Genomic DNA, 19228 nt, shown 5'->3' on the forward strand with positions numbered 1-19228 from the left:
TCAACACTCAACACTTATGCCCACAGAAAGATTAACTAGGACCAGGGACTAAATAGAACCAAGTCAGACCAAGGATTCACACTTGCCGGACATAAGAATATCTTCTCTTATAGCAGAGCGATAAACTAACCCGAAGGCATCTTGGAAGAGGCCAAATTCACCATCCTCCTTTCTCTTTTTTTTTTCAGCACCATGGTGAGCACCAAATGGTTTCCCATTTCCAGATATTACTAGAGAAAGTGCTTGCTGGGGCTGGGAAGAGGGATTACCAAAGACATAACCATAAAACCTGAGAAATCTCTGTGTTTATACCCCTATCTCCCTTGTGTTCTTAGAAACACAGTACCCAGCACAAATTAACCAACAATATATTATTCTGAATATTGAATTGTTTGGGGGTTTTTTGGTGTAGGGGTTTGTTTTATTTTGTTTTTAAAGTGCTAGGGCTTGAACCCAAGGCTTTGTACATGTTAGGCAAGCACTGTACTACAGAGCTATAGCCCTGGATTCTAATTTTGAGTGTTAAAGCAATATCCTTCTTCTTAAAGAATTATCATTAAAAATTTATAGCATGATGAATTTCCCTCTTCCATGGTATACAGAAAAATAAAATAAGTTTAATCTATTCAGAATAAACAGGTATCCTCAGCTGGGTTTCTAAAGTGAAACTTCTTTAAGTAAGAAATATTGTAAAGTCTTTTTTATTTGGTATTAGTATTACAATAATTTAACAGGAAGCTGGGCATGGTGGCTCACTCGGGAAGCTCAGATAGGAGAATCACGGATTCAAAGACAGCCTGAAAAAGTAGTGAGACTCTCATCAAGCTAGCAAGAACCTGTTTCAAACTAAAAATAGGGCTGGGGGTGTATCTCAGAGGAAGAATGCACCTGGATTCAATGCCCAGTAACACACACACACACACACACACACACACACACACACACACACACACATTTAGTAACCTTTCCTGGCTTTTCTTTTTTTAATTTTTGGTACTAAGGATTCAGGTGCATTCTACCTCAAAGTTATACCCCCAGGCATTTTTATTTTTTATTCTTTATTTTGAAACAGGATCTCTCCAAATTACTAAAGTTGGCCTCAAACCTGCTATCCTCCTATCTCAGCCCCCCAAGTACTAGGATTAACAGGTGTGTGCCATCACACACAGCAGTATTAAAATACATTATTTATTTGTGTGGGGTACTGGAGATTGAACCCAGGGACATTCTGCCTTTGAACTACACCCTAAGATTCCCCCTTCTCTTTGAAATGGAGTCTCACCAGGTTGCTAACAATCTCACTACATCACTGAGGTTAGCCTCAAACCTGCAACTCTCCTGTCTCAGCTGAGATTACTGGCATGTGCAACCAAACCAAACCCAGCCGAAATATTTTAAAGACAGTTAGCTCCAAAAAAAGTTCCAAGTATGTTTTCAAAAGTAATCTGAAATTTCAAATTAGCATTTTGGTACAGAAAAAGACCTTACCATTCAATAAGAAAAGGAAATCATAGCCGGGCATGGTGCCGCACACCTGCAATCCCAGCATTCGGGAGGCTGAGACTGGAGGATCATGGTTCACGGACAGCCTCAGCTACTTAATGAGGCCCTCTGCAACTTAGTGAGACCCTGTCTCAAAATATGAATAAGAAATAGGGTAAGGGGTGTAACTCAGAGGTCAAATGCCCCTGGGTTCCATCCCCAGACCCACAAAAAAGAAAAGAAAAAAAAAAGAAAAGGAAATCATCTTATAAAGAAATTATGTTTAAAAGTTTATGCAGTTATAAACAAATAAATAAATAAATGTATATACAAAAGTTGCCATTATCCTATTTTGAATTTTAAAAATTGAACATTTTCGCCGGGCATGGTGGCGCATGCTTGTAATCCCCGCACTTAGGAGGCTGAGACAGGAGGATCGCATAGGTTCGAAGCCAGCCTCAACTACTTAATTAGGCTCTCAGCAACTTAGTGAGACCCTGTTTCCAAATAAAGTATAAAATAGGTCTGGGAGTGTAGCCCAGAGGTAGGAAGCCCCTGGGTTCCACCCCAGTACCACCAAAAATAAAAAAAAAATAGAACATTTTTGACGTGTGGTATTTTAAAGATGTTGAATATAACCCTAGTAGAATGCATTCTTTTATCTTCCTGGAAACATTTATTCTCTAATAACACAGAAGTAAGATGTCTCAAGCAGGGTGAAAAATAAACCATTATCCTTTCAAATATCAAGGTGCATTTTTGCTGACAAGGTAAAAGGTTCATGTTTACTGAGCTATGGGCAAGGTGACATGAACTTACAGAGGCAGGCTTTCTTCAGTGATGAAGACATGGAAACCCCACTAAAATGGCTCCCACTCTAGTGTTCACATCACTTGGGAGTGTTCCAGAGGCAAAGCACATCTGCCTTCAGCACCAGCTGGCAACTCTTTGAAAGCAAGACCCTCTATTATGTGTGGAATGGTGTGCCCCAAAAGATGTGTTCAAGATCTCACCAGCAGTACCCGTGATTGTATTCTTATTTGGAAACAGGGTTTTGTCAGATATAACCAAGTTAGGATGAGGTGATAGGGCCCCTAATCCAATGACTGCTGTCTTGATAACACAAGGGAAACTTGGACAGAGACACAGAGGGAAGATGGCCATGTGAAGAGATCAGGGTTGTGATGCCACGAGTTGTCCAAGGAGCACCTGGGGCCACCAGAAGCTGAAGAGTCAAAGGCAGGTGCGGCCCTTGAGGCTTTGTAGGGGGCGTGGCCCAGCCTGGACTGATTTGGGGCTATGAAGCCCCAGAACTGCACAGAAATAAAGTGCTCTTACTTCAAGCCACCCAGCTTGTGGTATTTTGTTAGGAGCCCTGGGAAACTAATCCAGCCTCTTAGAAATCATGTTGAAGAGATATAAAGAAGGGAAGGAAATGGAGTGCCAGCTAGATGTAATTTTTAGACTGACTTGAGCTGTTAATTATCTTTTAAAGGATAAATGGGACAGTGAGTTCAGAAATTTCCAGAAAGTTCCCTCTTCATGAGTGTCTGGTGTCTAAGAAGTGCCATCCCTTTCCATATCTCATTGAGAAAATACCTTCTTCTCTAGAGAAATGCTCCTGCCCCTTAATGGGAAGGAAGACATTAAAATAACATAAAAAAAGATTAATAAAGCAAGGCACAGGGGGCAAATAGCTGTAATCCCAGAACTTGAGAGGCTGAAACAGGAAAATGGCAAGTTCGAAGCCAGCCTCAGCAATTTAGCAAGACCTTCCTTCAAAATAGAAAAGGTGGCCGGGCATGGAGGCACACGCTTGTAATCCCAGTACTTGGGAGGCTGAGACAGGAGGATCGAGCAGGTTCAACTTACTTAGTGAGGCTCTCAGCAACTTAGTGAGACTCTGTTTCCAAATAAAACATAAAACAGGTCTGGGAGTATAGCCCGGAGGTAGAAAGCCTCTGGGTTCCACCCCCAGTACCACTAAAAAAAAAATAGAAAAGGTGCTGTAAGTTTATTGTTTAAATAAATGTAGTCTCTTCTGCTTTCCAAGGATTAAATTCAACCGCATAAAACTGTCTTAACTTTAACACATATTAATCAAACATAAATTGGGCACCCTTATATTTAGAAGAAATGATGTTCTAATTCAAAATCTTGTCTTAAGCCCAACTATGTAGCAGAAAGAATGTGTTTAGCAGGAAGGAGGGTGTACTGGAGATTGAACCCAGGGACATTCTACCTCCAAGCTACACCCCAGTCCTTTTTATCTAGAAACACAGCCTTGCTAAATTGCTGAGGCTGACCTCAAATGTATGATCCTCTGTCTCAGCCTCCTAAGTACTTGGATTACAGGCATGTGCCACCACACCCAGCTGCACAAAGAATATTTTTTTAACCAAAAATGTCTTTTAGAAGCCTTGACAAGGATCGTAATTGAGATCAAAATCTGACAAAATATATTCTCAAAAAAAGAAGCTGAAATTGAATTGTGTAGAAGAACTAAAACCCTAGGACAGCTATCTCAGGCACATCAGGAGAATTCTAACATATTTTAATATAACTTCCATCAGCTACTAAATTTAGAAAATTATTGCTGTATCACAAGTATAGATTATTCACAAATATAATTTTTTTGTGATTTAATGAGCCCTGCCAAGTAGAGCTGTCAGCTCTAAGCCAGATTAATTTGAAGAAACCTGCCTTTTTCAGATGATATCAAGGACAGCACATGGTTCTGTGAGACACTGAACTCCAAGTCACATGATATTTATGTTCATGAGGGTTACCTAGCCTCTGGGCCTGCTCTGGTCCATTTCTGAAACCAGCATTCTCCTGCCTGGAATTCTGCATACTACCCTTTAAAGGTCATGTTTCTCTGCCAGCAGATTACCAGTGTTGCCTTGAAAGTTTACAACGGTCTCCTGCAAACCTCCTGAACCACCTTCCCTGCAGTAGACAAAACATAAAACATCAGCACATCCTGTGTCTGTACTGAACATGTGGCTGGTTTAGTGTCCCAGAGCTTACCTGTTGCCCATGTTGCTGGTTAGCTTATCTGTCCTACAGAGGTCTAGGCATTTTGCACACCCACCAGGTATTGCTTGCCTATCAAAAATACTGATTACAGTAAATACATCACTTTAGGTTCTTTTTTTTGTCTGTCTGTCTGTCTGTCTGTCTGTTTTGCAGAACTGAGGATGGAACCCAGGGGTATTCTACCTCTGAGCTATACCCCCAGCCCTATTTTTTATTTTGAAACAGAATCTAAGTTGCAGATGGCCTCACTAAGTTGCTGAGACTGGCCTGAAATCTCCTGATCCTCCCATCTGAGCCTCCCAACTACTGAGATTACAAGCGTGCACTGCCATGCCCAGCTTCGGTTCTATTTCTTGTCTTGTTTGTTTCTTTAGCTGTGTTCCAAGCGTCTTTTTCATGCTGAAAGCACATGTTTTGGAAAGTACATGAATGTCTCCATCTTAGAAAATAAAGAGACTGCCTATCTCCAAAGAGTGGAGCTGTCATAGCTTGGACCTGGAATGGCCCACAAAGGCTCAAATGTTGAAGGCTTAGTCCCCAGCTGGTGGTGCTACTGAAAGGTGGTGATGCCTTTAGGAGGGGGACCCACGGGGGGGAAGTAGATCACTGGGGGCATGGCCTTGAAGGGAGTGTCTTATCCTCCCAACCCTTTCCCTCTGCCATGCTTCCCAGCCACCATGAGGTAAGCAGCTCTCCTCTGCCACAAGCTCCCCACCACGGTGTCCTGCTTCACCACAGACCCATAGTGACAGGGCCAAGTGACCATGAACAGAAACCTCTGAACTAGTGAGCCAAAGTAAACCTTTCTTCCCTTCAGCTTATTTTCTCAGGTCTTTTGTCACAGTGATGGAAAGCTGACTAATGCAGGAATACTCTAACCCAGAGATTCTGAGGGGAGAATAATCCAGCATTAACAAGCTGAGCAATGTTATGAAAATACAATACACATTAAAAGTTCCATCCATGGAAATTTGAGGGGAAAATTCAACTTCTCCATTTAAATTGAGTATTCTCAGTCCAGCCTGAATTGTGGGATCATCTAAGGCACTCTTCTTCAATGTTGATGCCAGATCCTACCCCATACCAACTTAATCCAAATCACTGTGAGAAAGTACTCCAGCACTGACCTTTATTAAAAGCTTCCAAAGGGATTCTAATGTCAAACTGTAGTTGAGAATCACTGGACATACCTGGGATGACAAACTTGTTCTGTAAAAGTCCATGCTATAAATGTTGTAGGTTTTCTGAGCCATTTAGGCTTTCTCACAACTTCTTCATTCTGCTACCATGGTACAAAAGTAGCCATGGACAATATGCAAATGAATGGCCGTGGCTGTATTATTTATGAACACTGAAATGTTAATTTATTTTGCACATCACAAAACATTACTCTCCCTTCAATATTTTTTCAATTATTTAAAAATTTTATCCGGGCATGGTGCCACACGCTTGTAATCCCAGCATTTGGGAGGCTGAGACAGGAGGATCGCACGGATTCGCAGACAGCCTCAGCTACTTAGGCCCTCTGCAACTCAGTGAGACCCTGTTTCAAAATAAGGAATTAAAAAATTGGGCAGGGGCTGTAGCTCGGAGGTCAAATGCCTCTGGGTTCCAGCCCCAGACCCATTAAAAAAAAATTTAAAAACCATTCTTTGCTCACAGGCCACGCAAACAGAGGCAGGCCAACATTGACTAGGTCAGAGTCTACCAACCCTCAATCTACCCTATGCACTGAACACACGTTTACTTAATCTTTTCTCAAAAACACTGGCTCAGTAGCTCACTCAGCCAAACCTACAAAAGATTCTCTTCAAAGCATCTTTCCAAAAGAATTAAAGTCGAGCCAGGCATGGTGATGTACGCTTAAAATCCCAGCATTTGGGAGACAGAGACAGGAGGATCACAGTTCGAGGAGAGCTTCAGCTACTACTTAGTGAGGCCCTTTGCAACTCAGTGAGACCCTGTTTCAAACTAAAGAATAAAAAATAGGGCTGAGGGTATAGCTCGGAGGTAGAATGCCCCTGGATTCCATCCTCATTGCCACAAAAAGAAAAAATTAAAGTCAGACAACTATAGTGATACCTGTATATCTATGTTTACAACAGCACAACTCACAGTAAGTAAATTATAGAACCAACCTAGGTGTCCTTTGATGGGTGAAATGATAAAGAAAATGTGACATATATCCACAATGGAATTCTACTCAGCCATAAAGAATACTATTATGTCATTTGCAGAAAAATGAACAAACTAGAGAATATTATGCTAAGTGAGATTAGCCAGCTTCAGAAAGTCAAGGGTTGTATGTTTTCTCCCATATGCGGAAGCTAGAGAGAAAACAGAAAACATAAGGAACTTTAAATAATGTAGAGAGAGACCAGTAGGATAGTGGAAGGGAGTTGGAGGAAGAAGCTAGGGAGGAGGGAAAGGAGGACTGAGGAGGGAAAGAGTTCAAGTAATATATGAAGGTATTACTATCAATTTCACTAACATGTATGGGGAGGGAGCGAGAGGACGGTAGAATGTGGAAGGAAATACACTAAGAGCTGTGTGTGTATATATTTGCGTCACATTGAACTTCACTGTGATATCTATTATTGCAATAAACTAGTAAATGTATTAAAAAATAAAAAAGTACAGATACCTTCTGATTCAAGTTGGTCAAGGCCATACGAGGCAGCTGTATCAGCGTCGCTAATGGATGGAACCGTTCTACTCTCAGAAGCAAGAAGTTCTGGAGAAACAGTGGGAACCTCCACCATTATTCCTGGGGGTGTCACTGGAGATCCCAAAACTGGTGTGAACTCTTTGCCGGGCTCCGTTACTGTATCCATCAGGTCTGCCAAACACGAGATAGGGATTGACTCACAAGCTGATCATTATGAAAAATGTAAACACGTGATTTCACAATTTAGGCAAGAAATGGTTAGTAAACCCCTATCTTACATACAGTAAATTCAGCTCCTCTTTCCACATCACATCAACCCAGCTGCCCCCAGGAAACGCTTTATCATCCAGGAAAACTGGAACCTTGTCTTTCAATTTTAATCCCCCATTTAGTCTATTGACAACATTGCGGATGTTGCAGGATTTTCTAAAATGTAGTAGTGAAAGCAGAATATTTAAAAAAAAATGTATTAAGATATATGCCAATGGTTCCTTGGAAAGACCAAGTATGTTTCTCAACATCAACTAGTGTAAGAGCCTAGATGTGTCTGTAATATGCTCAGTTTCAGGGAATTCAAATCTAGTCCAAGCATTCCCAAGTCTAAAGACATCAGATCATAGTAGCTTGAAACCTGTTGATCATAAAAATCTCTTCTCTTTGGCCATAAATTAATTTTTTTTCTATTTATTTATTTACTATGGTGCTAGGGACTAAACCCAGAAGCATTCTATCCCCAAGCCTGGTTTATTTTTTATTTTGAAATAGTCTCGCTAAGTTGTATAGAGCTGCATTAAGTTGCTGAGGCTGTCCTTGAACCTGTGATCCTCCTATCTCAGCCTCCCAAGTAGCGGATTACAGATGTGCACCAACACCCCTGCTGACCATGAATCTTGAGTATCTGTATTTTTTAAAGCTCTGGATATGAAGCCATAGGTTCTCATACATTTTTGGATGGAATATAAATTGTTCTGTAAAGCTAAACATGTACACACCCTATGGCCAGCAATTCCACTCACAGGTATATCCCCAGGAGAAACTCCTGCCCGTGTACTATAGATGCCCTGCACAAGAATGGTCATGGCAGCAAAGCTCATGGGAGCCAAGCCTACAAATGATCCAGATGCAATTCACCAAGAAAGTAGAAGACTGAATACATAAATAGGGATATGATTTCATAATGAACTATTATACAGCAGTCAGAAAACTGCAGGAAAGATATTTGAAGCATAGACTATTAAGTAAAAATTGTAAGTCTCAAAAAGTTCACCTATAGTACAACATGTATACCATAAATTTTGTAGACTAAGCCAGGCATGGTACACACCAATAACCCCAGCATTTGGGAGGCTGAGACAGGAGGAGAGAGACAGCAAAGCAGAGAGATTCTCAGCAACCTAGCTGGATCCTGTTTTGAAGCAAAAAAAAAAAAAGAGCTGTTTTAAAGTTAAAAAAAAAGAAAAAGGCTGGGCATGGTGGCACACGCTTGTAATCCCCGCATTTGGGAGGCTGAGACAGGAGGATGCACAGGTTCGAAGCCAGCCTCAGCTACTTAGTGAGGCTCTCAGCAACCTAGCGAGACCCTGTTTCCAAATAAAGTATAAAATGGGTCTGGGAGTATAGCCCGGAGATAGAAAGCCTCTGGGTTCCACCCCCAGTACCACCAAAAAAAAAACAAATAAAAATAAATACATAAATAAATAAATAAATAATAAAGTTAAAAAACCAACTAAATTTTTAAAAATGTATACTTGCAAAAGTAAATATAGATGCAACAGAACTGGAAAACAAAAACGAAAAAAGAAAGTGAAGGAAATTATGAAAACGAGATTCCAATGATAGTTGCCAGCCAGGAAAAGATGGTGTCGAGATGAACAGAGCCACGGGGTTTCATGTGGCTTCTTGTTAAGGCCCTAGATTTTTGTTTTGTTTGATTTGGAGGTGGGAGGTAGAAAGCAAGAGTAAAACATATTTATTACATTGTTAAAAGTACTCAGTAAAGCCAGGTGTGGTGGCACACGCTTATATTCTCAGCACTTGGGAGGCTGAGACAGTAGGATCACGGTTCTCAGACAGCCTCAGCTACTACTTAGTGAGGCCCTTTGCAACTCAGTGTGACCCTATCCTATTTCAAAACAAAGAATAAGCCGGGCGTGGTGGTGCACGCTTGCACTCCCAGTACTTGGGAGGCTGGGACAGGAGCATCACACAGGTTCGAAGCCAACCTCAGCTACTTAGTGAGGTTCTCAGCAACTGAGGGAGATCCTGTTTCCAAATAAAATATACAGTAAGTCCGGGGGGTATAGCCCAAAGGTAGAAAGCCCCTGGGTTCCATCCCCAGTTCCACAGAAAAAAAGAATAAAAAATAGGGCTGGAGGTGTAGCTCAGAGATAGAACACCCCTGGGTTCCATCCCTAGTACCGCAAAAACAAAAGTACTCAGTAAATACATAAAAGTAGGCCTTAATTGGACCAATTATGAGACAGACAGGGGCATGAGGTCCAAAAATAATGATCTATTTTTAAATAATATTTTTAGGGCCAGGCGTGGTGGCACACACTTGTAATCCCAGTGCTTGGGAGGCAGAGACAGGAAGATCGCACAGGTGCGAAGCCAGCCTCAGCTACTTAGTGAGGCTCTCAGCAACTTAGACCCTGTTTCCAAACAAAATATAAAATAAGTCTGGGAGTATAGCCTGGAGGTAGAAAAGCCCTGGGTTCCACCTTCAGTATCACAAAATAATAATAACAATAATATTTTAATTCTCAAGTGAATTTAACAATCAGCCAGATTTTATTGCCCTTGAGAGATCAGAGAATTTGAGGGCCTACCATGCATAGAATACTTTGTTTACACTATTTCACATCTTTATATGTATAATTTTTTTTTTGTATGTGGTACTGGGGGTAGAACCCAGGGGCTTTTCTACCTCCGGGCTATACTCCCAGACCTATTTTATACTTTATTTGGAAACAGGGTCTCACTAAGTTGCTGAGAGCCTCGCTCATTAGCTGAGGATGGCTTCAAACCTGTGTGATCCTCCTGTCTCAGCCTCCCAAGAGCTGGGATTACAAGCGTGCGCCACCATGCCCAGCTAACATCTTTAAAATGACCTGTAAGATGGGTAGGCATTGCATCTTAAGAATGAACAGTCTTCAGAAACTGGCCTGGGATTCAATACTAGTTGAGATTCAAACCCAGGTGCTTGCTGGTTTCTCTCCCACCCTGGCTCCCCAAAGCACAGTTGACAAAGGAGGAGGGAGTTCTCAGGGAATGTGGACATCAAGGGACCCAGAGATGATTTCACCTGGGAATGAACCCTCACCCTTTCAGGCTGTGTCCTACCTCTGTAATTCCCTCACTCACAGTTCCAGGTTGGCTGGGTGTGTGTGTGTGTGCTGGGACTGAATCCAGCTCCTCCCCTTACAGACCTTCCGCAGCAGAGGTAACTTGGTGGGACAGAGGGACAGCTGTAGTTGACACTGTGGTTGCAAGAGGCTCCCATCTTCTGGACAGCTGAGTAGCACCAGCAACGCCAGGGGCCGGAGAAGGGGACTCCTTGCCTTCCGTGGTCTCTCCACGATGTCCGGTAACCTCCAGGGTAGCAGGCTGCTCCTGTGTCACCACAGGCAAAGTGGCTTCCGACTCTTCAGCATCTGTTGTCATTTCTTGAGTGTTGATGTCTTAAAAGAAAGGGGAAACATTTTTATTTGATTGTTTTGGGTTTTTTTTTTTTTTTTTTGGTGGTACTGGGGTTCCTGGAAACTCTTCTACCTCCGAGTTACACTCTCAGACCTAATATATATATATATATATATATATATATATATATATATATATATATATATATATATATATATATATTTTTTTTTTTTTTTTTTTTTTTTAAACAGGGTCCCTTAAGCCAGAGAGGCTGGCTTCAAACCTGCGGGATCCTCCTGTCTCTGCCTCCCAAGCTTGGGGATTATAAGCGTGTGCCACCATGCCCGGCCTGGGGAAACATTTTTAAATAGAGCCAATCCCTAAACTTTGAACTCACTCTATAATAAGTGGGGAGGAGGGCAGATAGCTATTTCACAGATTGGAAAAACAAAAAGAGAACTCAGAAACAAAAGGCCAGGAAATATATGTTGTCACCATTGTTACTTTTTTTTTTTTTTTTTGGTGGTACTGGGGTTCCTGGAAGCCCTTCTATCTCCGGGCTATACTCCCAGACCTATTTTTACATTTTTTTTTTTAAATTTGGAAAGAGGGTCTCCTAAGCCAGCGCGTGCGGCTGGCTTCGAACCTGCGCGATCCTCCTGTCTCTGCCTCCCAAGCGCAGGGATTACAAGCGTGTGCCACCACGCCCGGCACCATTGTTACTTTTAAGAGTTGTGAATCTATCTAAGACAGACATAAGGAAATTAATGCAAAAATTTTTAGAATAAAATCCAAAACAAAGTAGAAAGTTCAACAGCTGAGTTCCCTCTCAGACACATTTTTAATATCAGTTTGTTAAGAAACAAAGAGAACTACATTACATTCAAAAATCTCAGAAGAATTTGCATACATTAATTTTTGCATTTCTGAGGTGGGAAGAAAGTTGGCATTTTAAAATAAAGGAATAATAATTACAGTAACTAGTGTTTACTACATTTCTATTACATGTTCCCCACCCCCCCACATACACACAGTACTAAGTGTGATGGTGTGCCTTACCTATTTTACCCTCTTATATGTGCTAAGGAGAGGTGGGTACTAATATCCCGTGGAAGCTGCATATCACAGTGTTCAAAAATTAAGGCTAGCCGGGCGTGGTGGTGCACGCTTATAATCCCCATGCTTGGGAGGCTGAGATAGGAGGATCACACAGGTTCGAAGCCAGCCTCTGCTGGCTTAAGAGACCCTGTTTCCAAATAAAATATAAATATAAAATAGGTCTGGGAGTGTAACCCAGAGGTAGAAGGCCCCTGGGGATGGCCCCAGTACCACCAAAAAAAAAAAAAATTAAGGCTATTAAGTCACTTTACCTAGGTCTGAATTCTGACTCAGCTACTTAGACTTTGGGGTGCTAGACAAATACTTAACATCTCTAGATCTTGAGTTTCCTCAGCTCTAAGATAGGGATAATAAGTTGTATAGCTTATAGAATTGTTATAAAGATTAAATTGGATAACACATGTAAAACACTTAGTACATGCACAGGACTTGGTGAGTACTCAACAAATATCAGCCACTATTACTCCATTATTACAGAACTTAGGTGTAGAGAAGCTAAAAAAAAAAAAAAAAAAAAAAACTGCCCACAGTTACACAGCCAGCAATTTAACAACTGTGCAAAGTATGTTCGGAGCAACTTGGAGTGGCCTGGACAAAATCTCTGCATTCACTTTCAGATGCAAAAATGGAGTGAAGCCAAGTGCCATGGCCCACACCTGTAATCCCAGTACTTGAGAGGCTAAGACGGGAGAATCACAGGTTTAAGGCCAGCCTTAGCAATTTAACAAGGCCTTTTGCAACTTAGTGAGACCCTGTTTCAAAATTAAAAATAGGGCTTAAGATGTAGATCCCAGGTAGAACACCTCTGGATTCAATATTTAAAACCACAAAAAGGGGGGTGGGGGTGAAATGGAACAGTTACAGAGTAGGCCATTCTCTATTGTAGGTCTACCTTCTTTACAACATTGTAATGTTCTAAATACATTATTAAAAACTATAAAGCTCAAGATGTTCCATCTTCTTGAGGGAGGGCCTATGCTGAAAATTTCAAATATTTGGCCTCTACTAAAAAGTTAATTTCTAGTCTTAGTTTCTTATTGTCACATTTAAAATACTTGAAAAAGTTCTCATTAATGACATCATGACACATTACTTCAAAGTTGTTTTCTCTGACAATTTATTTACTTTAAAATAGTGTGTGTGTTTTTCAGTAAAAGTAGTTCCTTTTCTTGGCATCCATCCAGTTTGCACTGTCTGTGTGTGTGTGTGTGTGTGTGTGTGTGTGTGTGTGTGTGTGTGGTACTAGGGATGGAACCCAGAGGCATTCTATCTCTGAGGTACATCCCCATCCCTATTTTTTTATATTCTTTATTTTGAACCAGGGTCTCACTGAGTTGCAAAGGACCTCACTAAGTAGCTGAGGCTGTCTGTGAACCCAGATCATTCTGTCTCAGCCTCCCAAATGCTGGGATTACAAGCATGTGCCACCATGCCAGGCCTGTCTTTTCTTTTTAATTGAAGAGATTTTACATTTGATAAATCAATACATCTAGGTATAGAATAAACAGAGTTAGGGTCTGGTTCATACATGAGCTTCATATTTACTCTTGATACCATCACATAAGTTTTTTCTTTCTCCAATAAGACTGTACATCTCCCAAAGCCAGAATTCATTGTCCTTTTTATCTCCAGCACCTAAGATAATGATCTTGTTTTCAACAAGAAGGCAATAATATATAGTTCTGTCGTTGTACGTAGTATGTGTTCTCCATGTGGAACTCTTTTTGAAAGCATAATGAACACGTGAACACGTTTGAGAATATTTGCAGTACATATATATAGATAGATGTGCATATACATATATATACGTATATATGTATATATACACACATAGTCTGTGCTCATAGTTTTATGGAACAGCAGGAAATGTCAAAATTCATGATATTTTGAACAAATGACAACTGCTAAGAAGAGTGACAACTAGAAACAGGAATGGGAATGCTTGAAATGACATTCAGAATTTCCTAACATCTCTCACTGCTCCTTCTTCTTGTAGAGAAAATACATATACAATACTAATATATTATTTTGGAATTTTTTGTGGTACTGGGGGTAAAACCCAGGGAGCTTTTCTACCTCCAGGCTATATTCTCAGACCTATTTTTATACTTTATTTCAAAACAGGGTCTCACTAAGTTGCTGAGAGCCTCACTCAGTAGCTGAGGCTGGCTTTGAACCTGTGCGATCCTCCTGTCTCTGCCTCCCAAGCGCTGAGATTACAAGCGTGCGCCACCACGCACGGCTTACTATATATTATTATTTTTTAAAACCTGATCTTAGTTGAACCAGCTAAAGAACTGGCTGGATCAGAGGACTGACTAAAACACCTAAAAATCATTACTCACCCTAAAAAGATAATGCCCTTCATGGTCCCTGAGCCCTGAAGTATTTGGTATTTGAGTTATTTCCTTCAGAAAAATACAATCATCAGGCAAAACAGGCAAAAAACAGCTATTCTATAACTACTGCTGTCAGTAATCTCAACCTTTCACATTCTTTTAAACTCTATGAACTCAAGAAAATTAAATAAAGGGAATTACTTCACTGTTCCTCTACAAAGAACATGAAAAAACAGTTTAATTAATTTAGACAAGATGGGCAATCTCACTGGGTGGTCTCAGCCTGAATGGTCCTCTCTTTACCCACTCTTTGTATTGATGCTTATTGAACATTTACAATGTACCGGATATTATGCCATGTTGCTGGGAATTTTAAAAAGCTGCCTGTTAAAAAGACTGCAGTTAAGTGATTATGACAGAGGAACATATTCAGTGATCAAAATAATTAGACAATTATCAACTCCATTGTACTTTTCACCTGTGTCTATAGAAGCTTGTGCAAGGTTAAACCATGAGAATCGGGGTTCAATGACTTCATGCTTCAGAAATATCCTCTAAGTGCTACGGAGAAGTAAACTCCCTTCTCAATCATATCTAGTATCTTTATGGTCACATGGATCCAACTTTCTTAATGTCGTGTGTGTGTGTGTGTGTGTGTGTGTGTGTGTGTGTGTGTGTGTAATACTACAGGTGAACCCAGGAGCCTTCTACCTCCAGGCTATACTCCCAGCTTTATTTTATTTTTTATTTGGAAATAGTTTCACTAAGTTACTGAGGCTGCCCTCAAGCCTGTAATGCTCCTTTCTCAGTCTCCCAAGTACTAAGATTGCAAGCATGTGCCACCATGCCCAGCTTAATGCCATTTAAAAATCAACTTACGAAACATTTTTGAACACTTCTAAAAAACTTACAATATACCAGTTCTTAAGTCCTTAAAAATTCAGACATGTAAAATTCAATCTTCCTTTTAGCACTTATCAAATGAACTCCTATTTTTTTTTTTTTTTTAAGGTCTAGGATGGAACCCAAGGGCATTCGACCTCCGAGCTACACCTCCTGCCCTGGTTTTTGTTTTGGTTTTGTTTTTTTAATTCTTTATTTTGAAACAGGGTCTCACTGAGTTGCAGAGGGCCTCACTAAGTAGCTGAGGCTGTCTGGGAACTGGGATCCTTCGGTCTCAGCCTCCCGAATGCTGGGATTACAAGCGTGCGCCACCACGCCCGGATGAACTCCTATTTTTTTTTTTTATTAAATCCCAACAACACTTTATGAAACATTACAAATATGATATTTCCCATTAGTTGGGCTACTTGACTGAAATAACATGCTGTACATGTTCCAAAACAATTTGAAATGAGCATATATACTTAAAGCTTTTCCTCTCTGATACTGTTCATTTGACCAACTACACATAATAAAAGAAAAACGTTATCAACAACAAATACACAACAAAGACAAGGTTTGTCAGCTTATAATGCTCATAAAGGTCAAGAAAGTGTAGGCAATACAAAATCAAGCCAGATGATTTATCTTTTCTCTGTCATTTCTAGATGATTTATTTTCCGTAGATAAATTTAAAGAACTCATATGGTTAATACCATGAGATAAATATTTACTTAAAGTTTTTTTTGTGAGAAATAACAGAGAAGTGAGCATATTTTACAACAACATGTACCTAAATATTTGAAATTGTTTATCATACTATTTAAACATATAGCAATTTTTTACATTTTCTTGTATATTCACATATTTTCATAGTAAAATGTGTGAAAAATCTTCATTTGTATCAGGGTTTCTCCACCTCAGTGCTGTTAATATATTGACTGAATGATTCTTCACTGGGGGTAGATGCTCACCTGTGTGTTGTAGGAGATTCTGCAGCATCCTGGCCTCAACCCACTAGACAACACTATGTTTTAACAACTAAAAAAATGTCTAAACATTGCTAAATGTCCCAGGAAGTGGAGAAGAGAGGGTGAAATTATCCCAAGTAAAGAATCTGATCTATCTGCATGGGTTATGCTGGGGTATCATTTCATATCAAATACAGTGGGATTACAAATTAGTACAACCACTTTGGAAAACAATATGGAGGATCCTCAGAAGAATGGAAACAAACTTACCATTTGATCCAGCAATACCACTTCTGGGTATCTACCCAAAAGAAAGGAAACCAAACTACCAAACTAATGCATGTATATCTATGTTCATAGCTGCACAATTCACCATAGCCAAACTATGGAACCAGCCAAGATGTCCATCAACAGATGAATGGATTACAAAACTGTGGGATATGTACACAATGGAATTTTACTCAGCCATAAAAAAACAATTGCATCATTTACAGAGAAATGCATGGAACTGAAAAACATTATGCTAAGTGAGATTAGTCAGTCACAAAAAAGAAGAAATCGGATGCTTTCCCTAATATGCAAAAGCTAAGGAGAAATGGGTAACAGGAGGAACTGCAGATGAAGAAGGAAATTCTATAAATGAGCAAATAAGGCGACCTAACTGAAGGGATGGGAGGGAGGAAGAGGGAAACTCTCTAAAGCACATGATGTTCCTAAGCATATCAAAGTCAATCACTAAGCCAAGCATGGGAAGGGCAGGAGTGGGGCGGGAATTGGGTAAGAGCTAATTGGGTGATGTGTGCATGTATGTCCCCACCATCTTTTATCCCATCAAGATGTATGACTACAATGCACCAATAAAAAATTTAAATTAAATTAAATTTAAAATACATGATTTATTTAAATGCTTTGGCTTTTCACTAAAACTTGAATAACCTATTTCTAAATTGTTATTCAAATTAAAACCAAATCAAAAGATTTCAAATTAGTGTGATGTGATGGTTTACGCTTATAATCCCAGTACTTGGGAGGCTGAGACAGGAGGATCGCAGGTTCACAGTCAGCTTCAGGTATTTAGTGAGGCCCTTCACAAGTCAGTAAGACCCTGTTTCAAAATAAAGAATAAAAGCCAGGCATGGTGGCTCATACTTGTAATCCCAGCATTCGGGAGGCTAAGACAGAAAGATCTCGGTTCGCGGACAGCCTCAGCTACTTAGTGAGGTCCTCTGCAACTTAGTGAGACCCTGTTTCAAAATAAAGAATAAAAAATAGGGCAGGGGGTGTAGCTCAGAGGTCGAATATTCCTGGGTTCCATCCTCAGACCCGCAAAAAATAAATAAAGAAATAAAAAAAGAGAGCTGAGAGTGCAGCCCTGCAGCCTTGAGTTCAATCCCCCATATCACATACACACACACACAAAAAAAAAAAAATTCATTTTTACCTGTCAGTGCACCTCCCAACATCTGAAATGCCTCAGCCTGGTATCGTGAAGTGGGAACAATGGTCTCTGATGAAAACATGGCACTGTTTTCCTTGGTGGAATCAGAGAAGCCTTCTGCGCTTTGGAATGGGTTCCCAGGGGAGACTTTCATATCTTCCATCAGACTAGTGGGAGTAAAGGAGCTTTGATGACTGAGAGTGGGCGAGCTCTCTACCCCCTGTGCGATTAGCAGGGCTGTCCCTGTGTGTGTGTCCGCTCCGGGCAGCCCCAGAGCCACCTCCGCAGTAGCCTCCGTCAGTGGCTGACCCGCTTCCGTCCAGCCGTGGCTCCTTGCTCCTGCTGTCTGCCAGGGTTCCATTCTCACCCGAGTCTCTGCGTCAGCTCTGAGCTGTGGGGTCCTTATCTGACTTACATGCTCTAATTTGGTGTCATCCCACTCATCACTTAAGACAGAGGCGGGTGGAACAGCTGTGCTGACACCCACTGTGACTTCTGGTGCTCCCAGCAGGCCGTCAGTCCCTTGCTCCACACTCAGGGTGGGCTCAGAAGTTGCCAGCAAGTGCTCGGTGGCGGCAGCCTGGGTATCGTCAGCTGTCATCTGCAAGGTCTTCTCCCCCTCAGATGGGAGGTGCCCAGGCTCATTGTCTGCTGTGGACTCTACACTGGGGAAAGAAGTTGGCCTCTGGTCTGTGTCTGCTTCAAATTCCTCAGTCCTTGGATTGATGGTCAGCATCTCTTTAGTATCTGTATAGGATGATGACTGTCCCAAACTAGCTCCCTCCTGACTTTCAGTTGCAAGCAGTTGATTTTCCTGGTATGTCAGAACACCTGGGGTTGCTTCGGTGGTCCCTTCCGCAATGGGCTGGGTGCTGGTTCTGCTAAAGGGCTCTTCCTTCTCATCAGCATGCAGTGAAGCAGTCGCAGTGATGGCAATGGTTGGCATGGTCTTGGAAAGTCTATTTTCAGGAGACACGGTCTCTGGCTGGCTGGAACTAAACACATCATCACCTACTGCCACCTCCGGATCAGTGGCAGTAAAAAGACCAGGGCTGCTAGGCTGCAGGAGCCCAGCTCCTGTAGGAAGGGCTTCTTTGGTAATCGAGAGTACTTTCTTTAATGGCATTGCTGAAGGTCCAGCTGACACTGCCGTGGGATCCTCTTCAGAGAACACCGGCTGGGAAGTCAGCTTTGGAGTAACGGAGCTATTTTCTAGGCTATCTGTGCTCATCGTCTCAGAGGACCCTTTTTCTGCATGAGTATGTACTGTCTCCCTCCCTTCCATTTTGGGGAAGGCAAGACATTGTGTGGCAAAGTTAAGAAACAGAAGGCTACAGAAAGCCAGACAAATACGCAGAACAACTGGTCTGCTCATAGTGGAAGAGAAATGTGCCTACCCACTGGCAGAGTTGACTGTAATCCCAGTAATTGACTCCTGCAGAAAAATTAAGCATATCAAAGTGTCATAGAAGTGTACTTTATAAATTAAGTTCCTTTAAATTAAACTCTAAGTAAAATAATTCTCAACTTCACACACAGAGAAGATAGGTAGGAGAAGGCTGTTCTATTTCTTCGTACCCTAGAGACATGGATAACCCAGTTCATTTTTCCCCACTGAATTTTATAGCTGAATTAACTTGAAGTTCCCTAC

The 19228-nt window shown here is 41.1% G+C and overlaps 1 protein-coding gene across 1 annotated transcript in view; it reads right to left on the minus strand.

Moving 5' to 3' along the window:
- Positions 1-19003, minus strand: part of ARMH4 (armadillo like helical domain containing 4) — a gene marked incomplete at its 3' end in the record, with an annotated part of 131378 nt that extends 112375 nt beyond the window's left edge. The window contains exons 1-3 of the mRNA XM_080708178.1: positions 17581-19003; positions 10618-10869; positions 7166-7360 (exon numbers count right to left, since the gene is read on the minus strand). Of these exons, the coding sequence (XP_080564304.1) occupies positions 7166-7360; positions 10618-10869; positions 17581-18952 (1819 nt within the window). The 5' untranslated portion in view covers positions 18953-19003. The remainder of the gene's footprint in view (positions 1-7165; positions 7361-10617; positions 10870-17580) is intronic.
- Between the last annotated feature and the right edge of the window lie 225 nt (positions 19004-19228).

This window comes from Muscardinus avellanarius (genome assembly GCF_963383645.1).
Source record: "Muscardinus avellanarius genome assembly, chromosome: 12".
Taxonomy (NCBI): Eukaryota; Metazoa; Chordata; class Mammalia; order Rodentia; family Gliridae; genus Muscardinus; species Muscardinus avellanarius.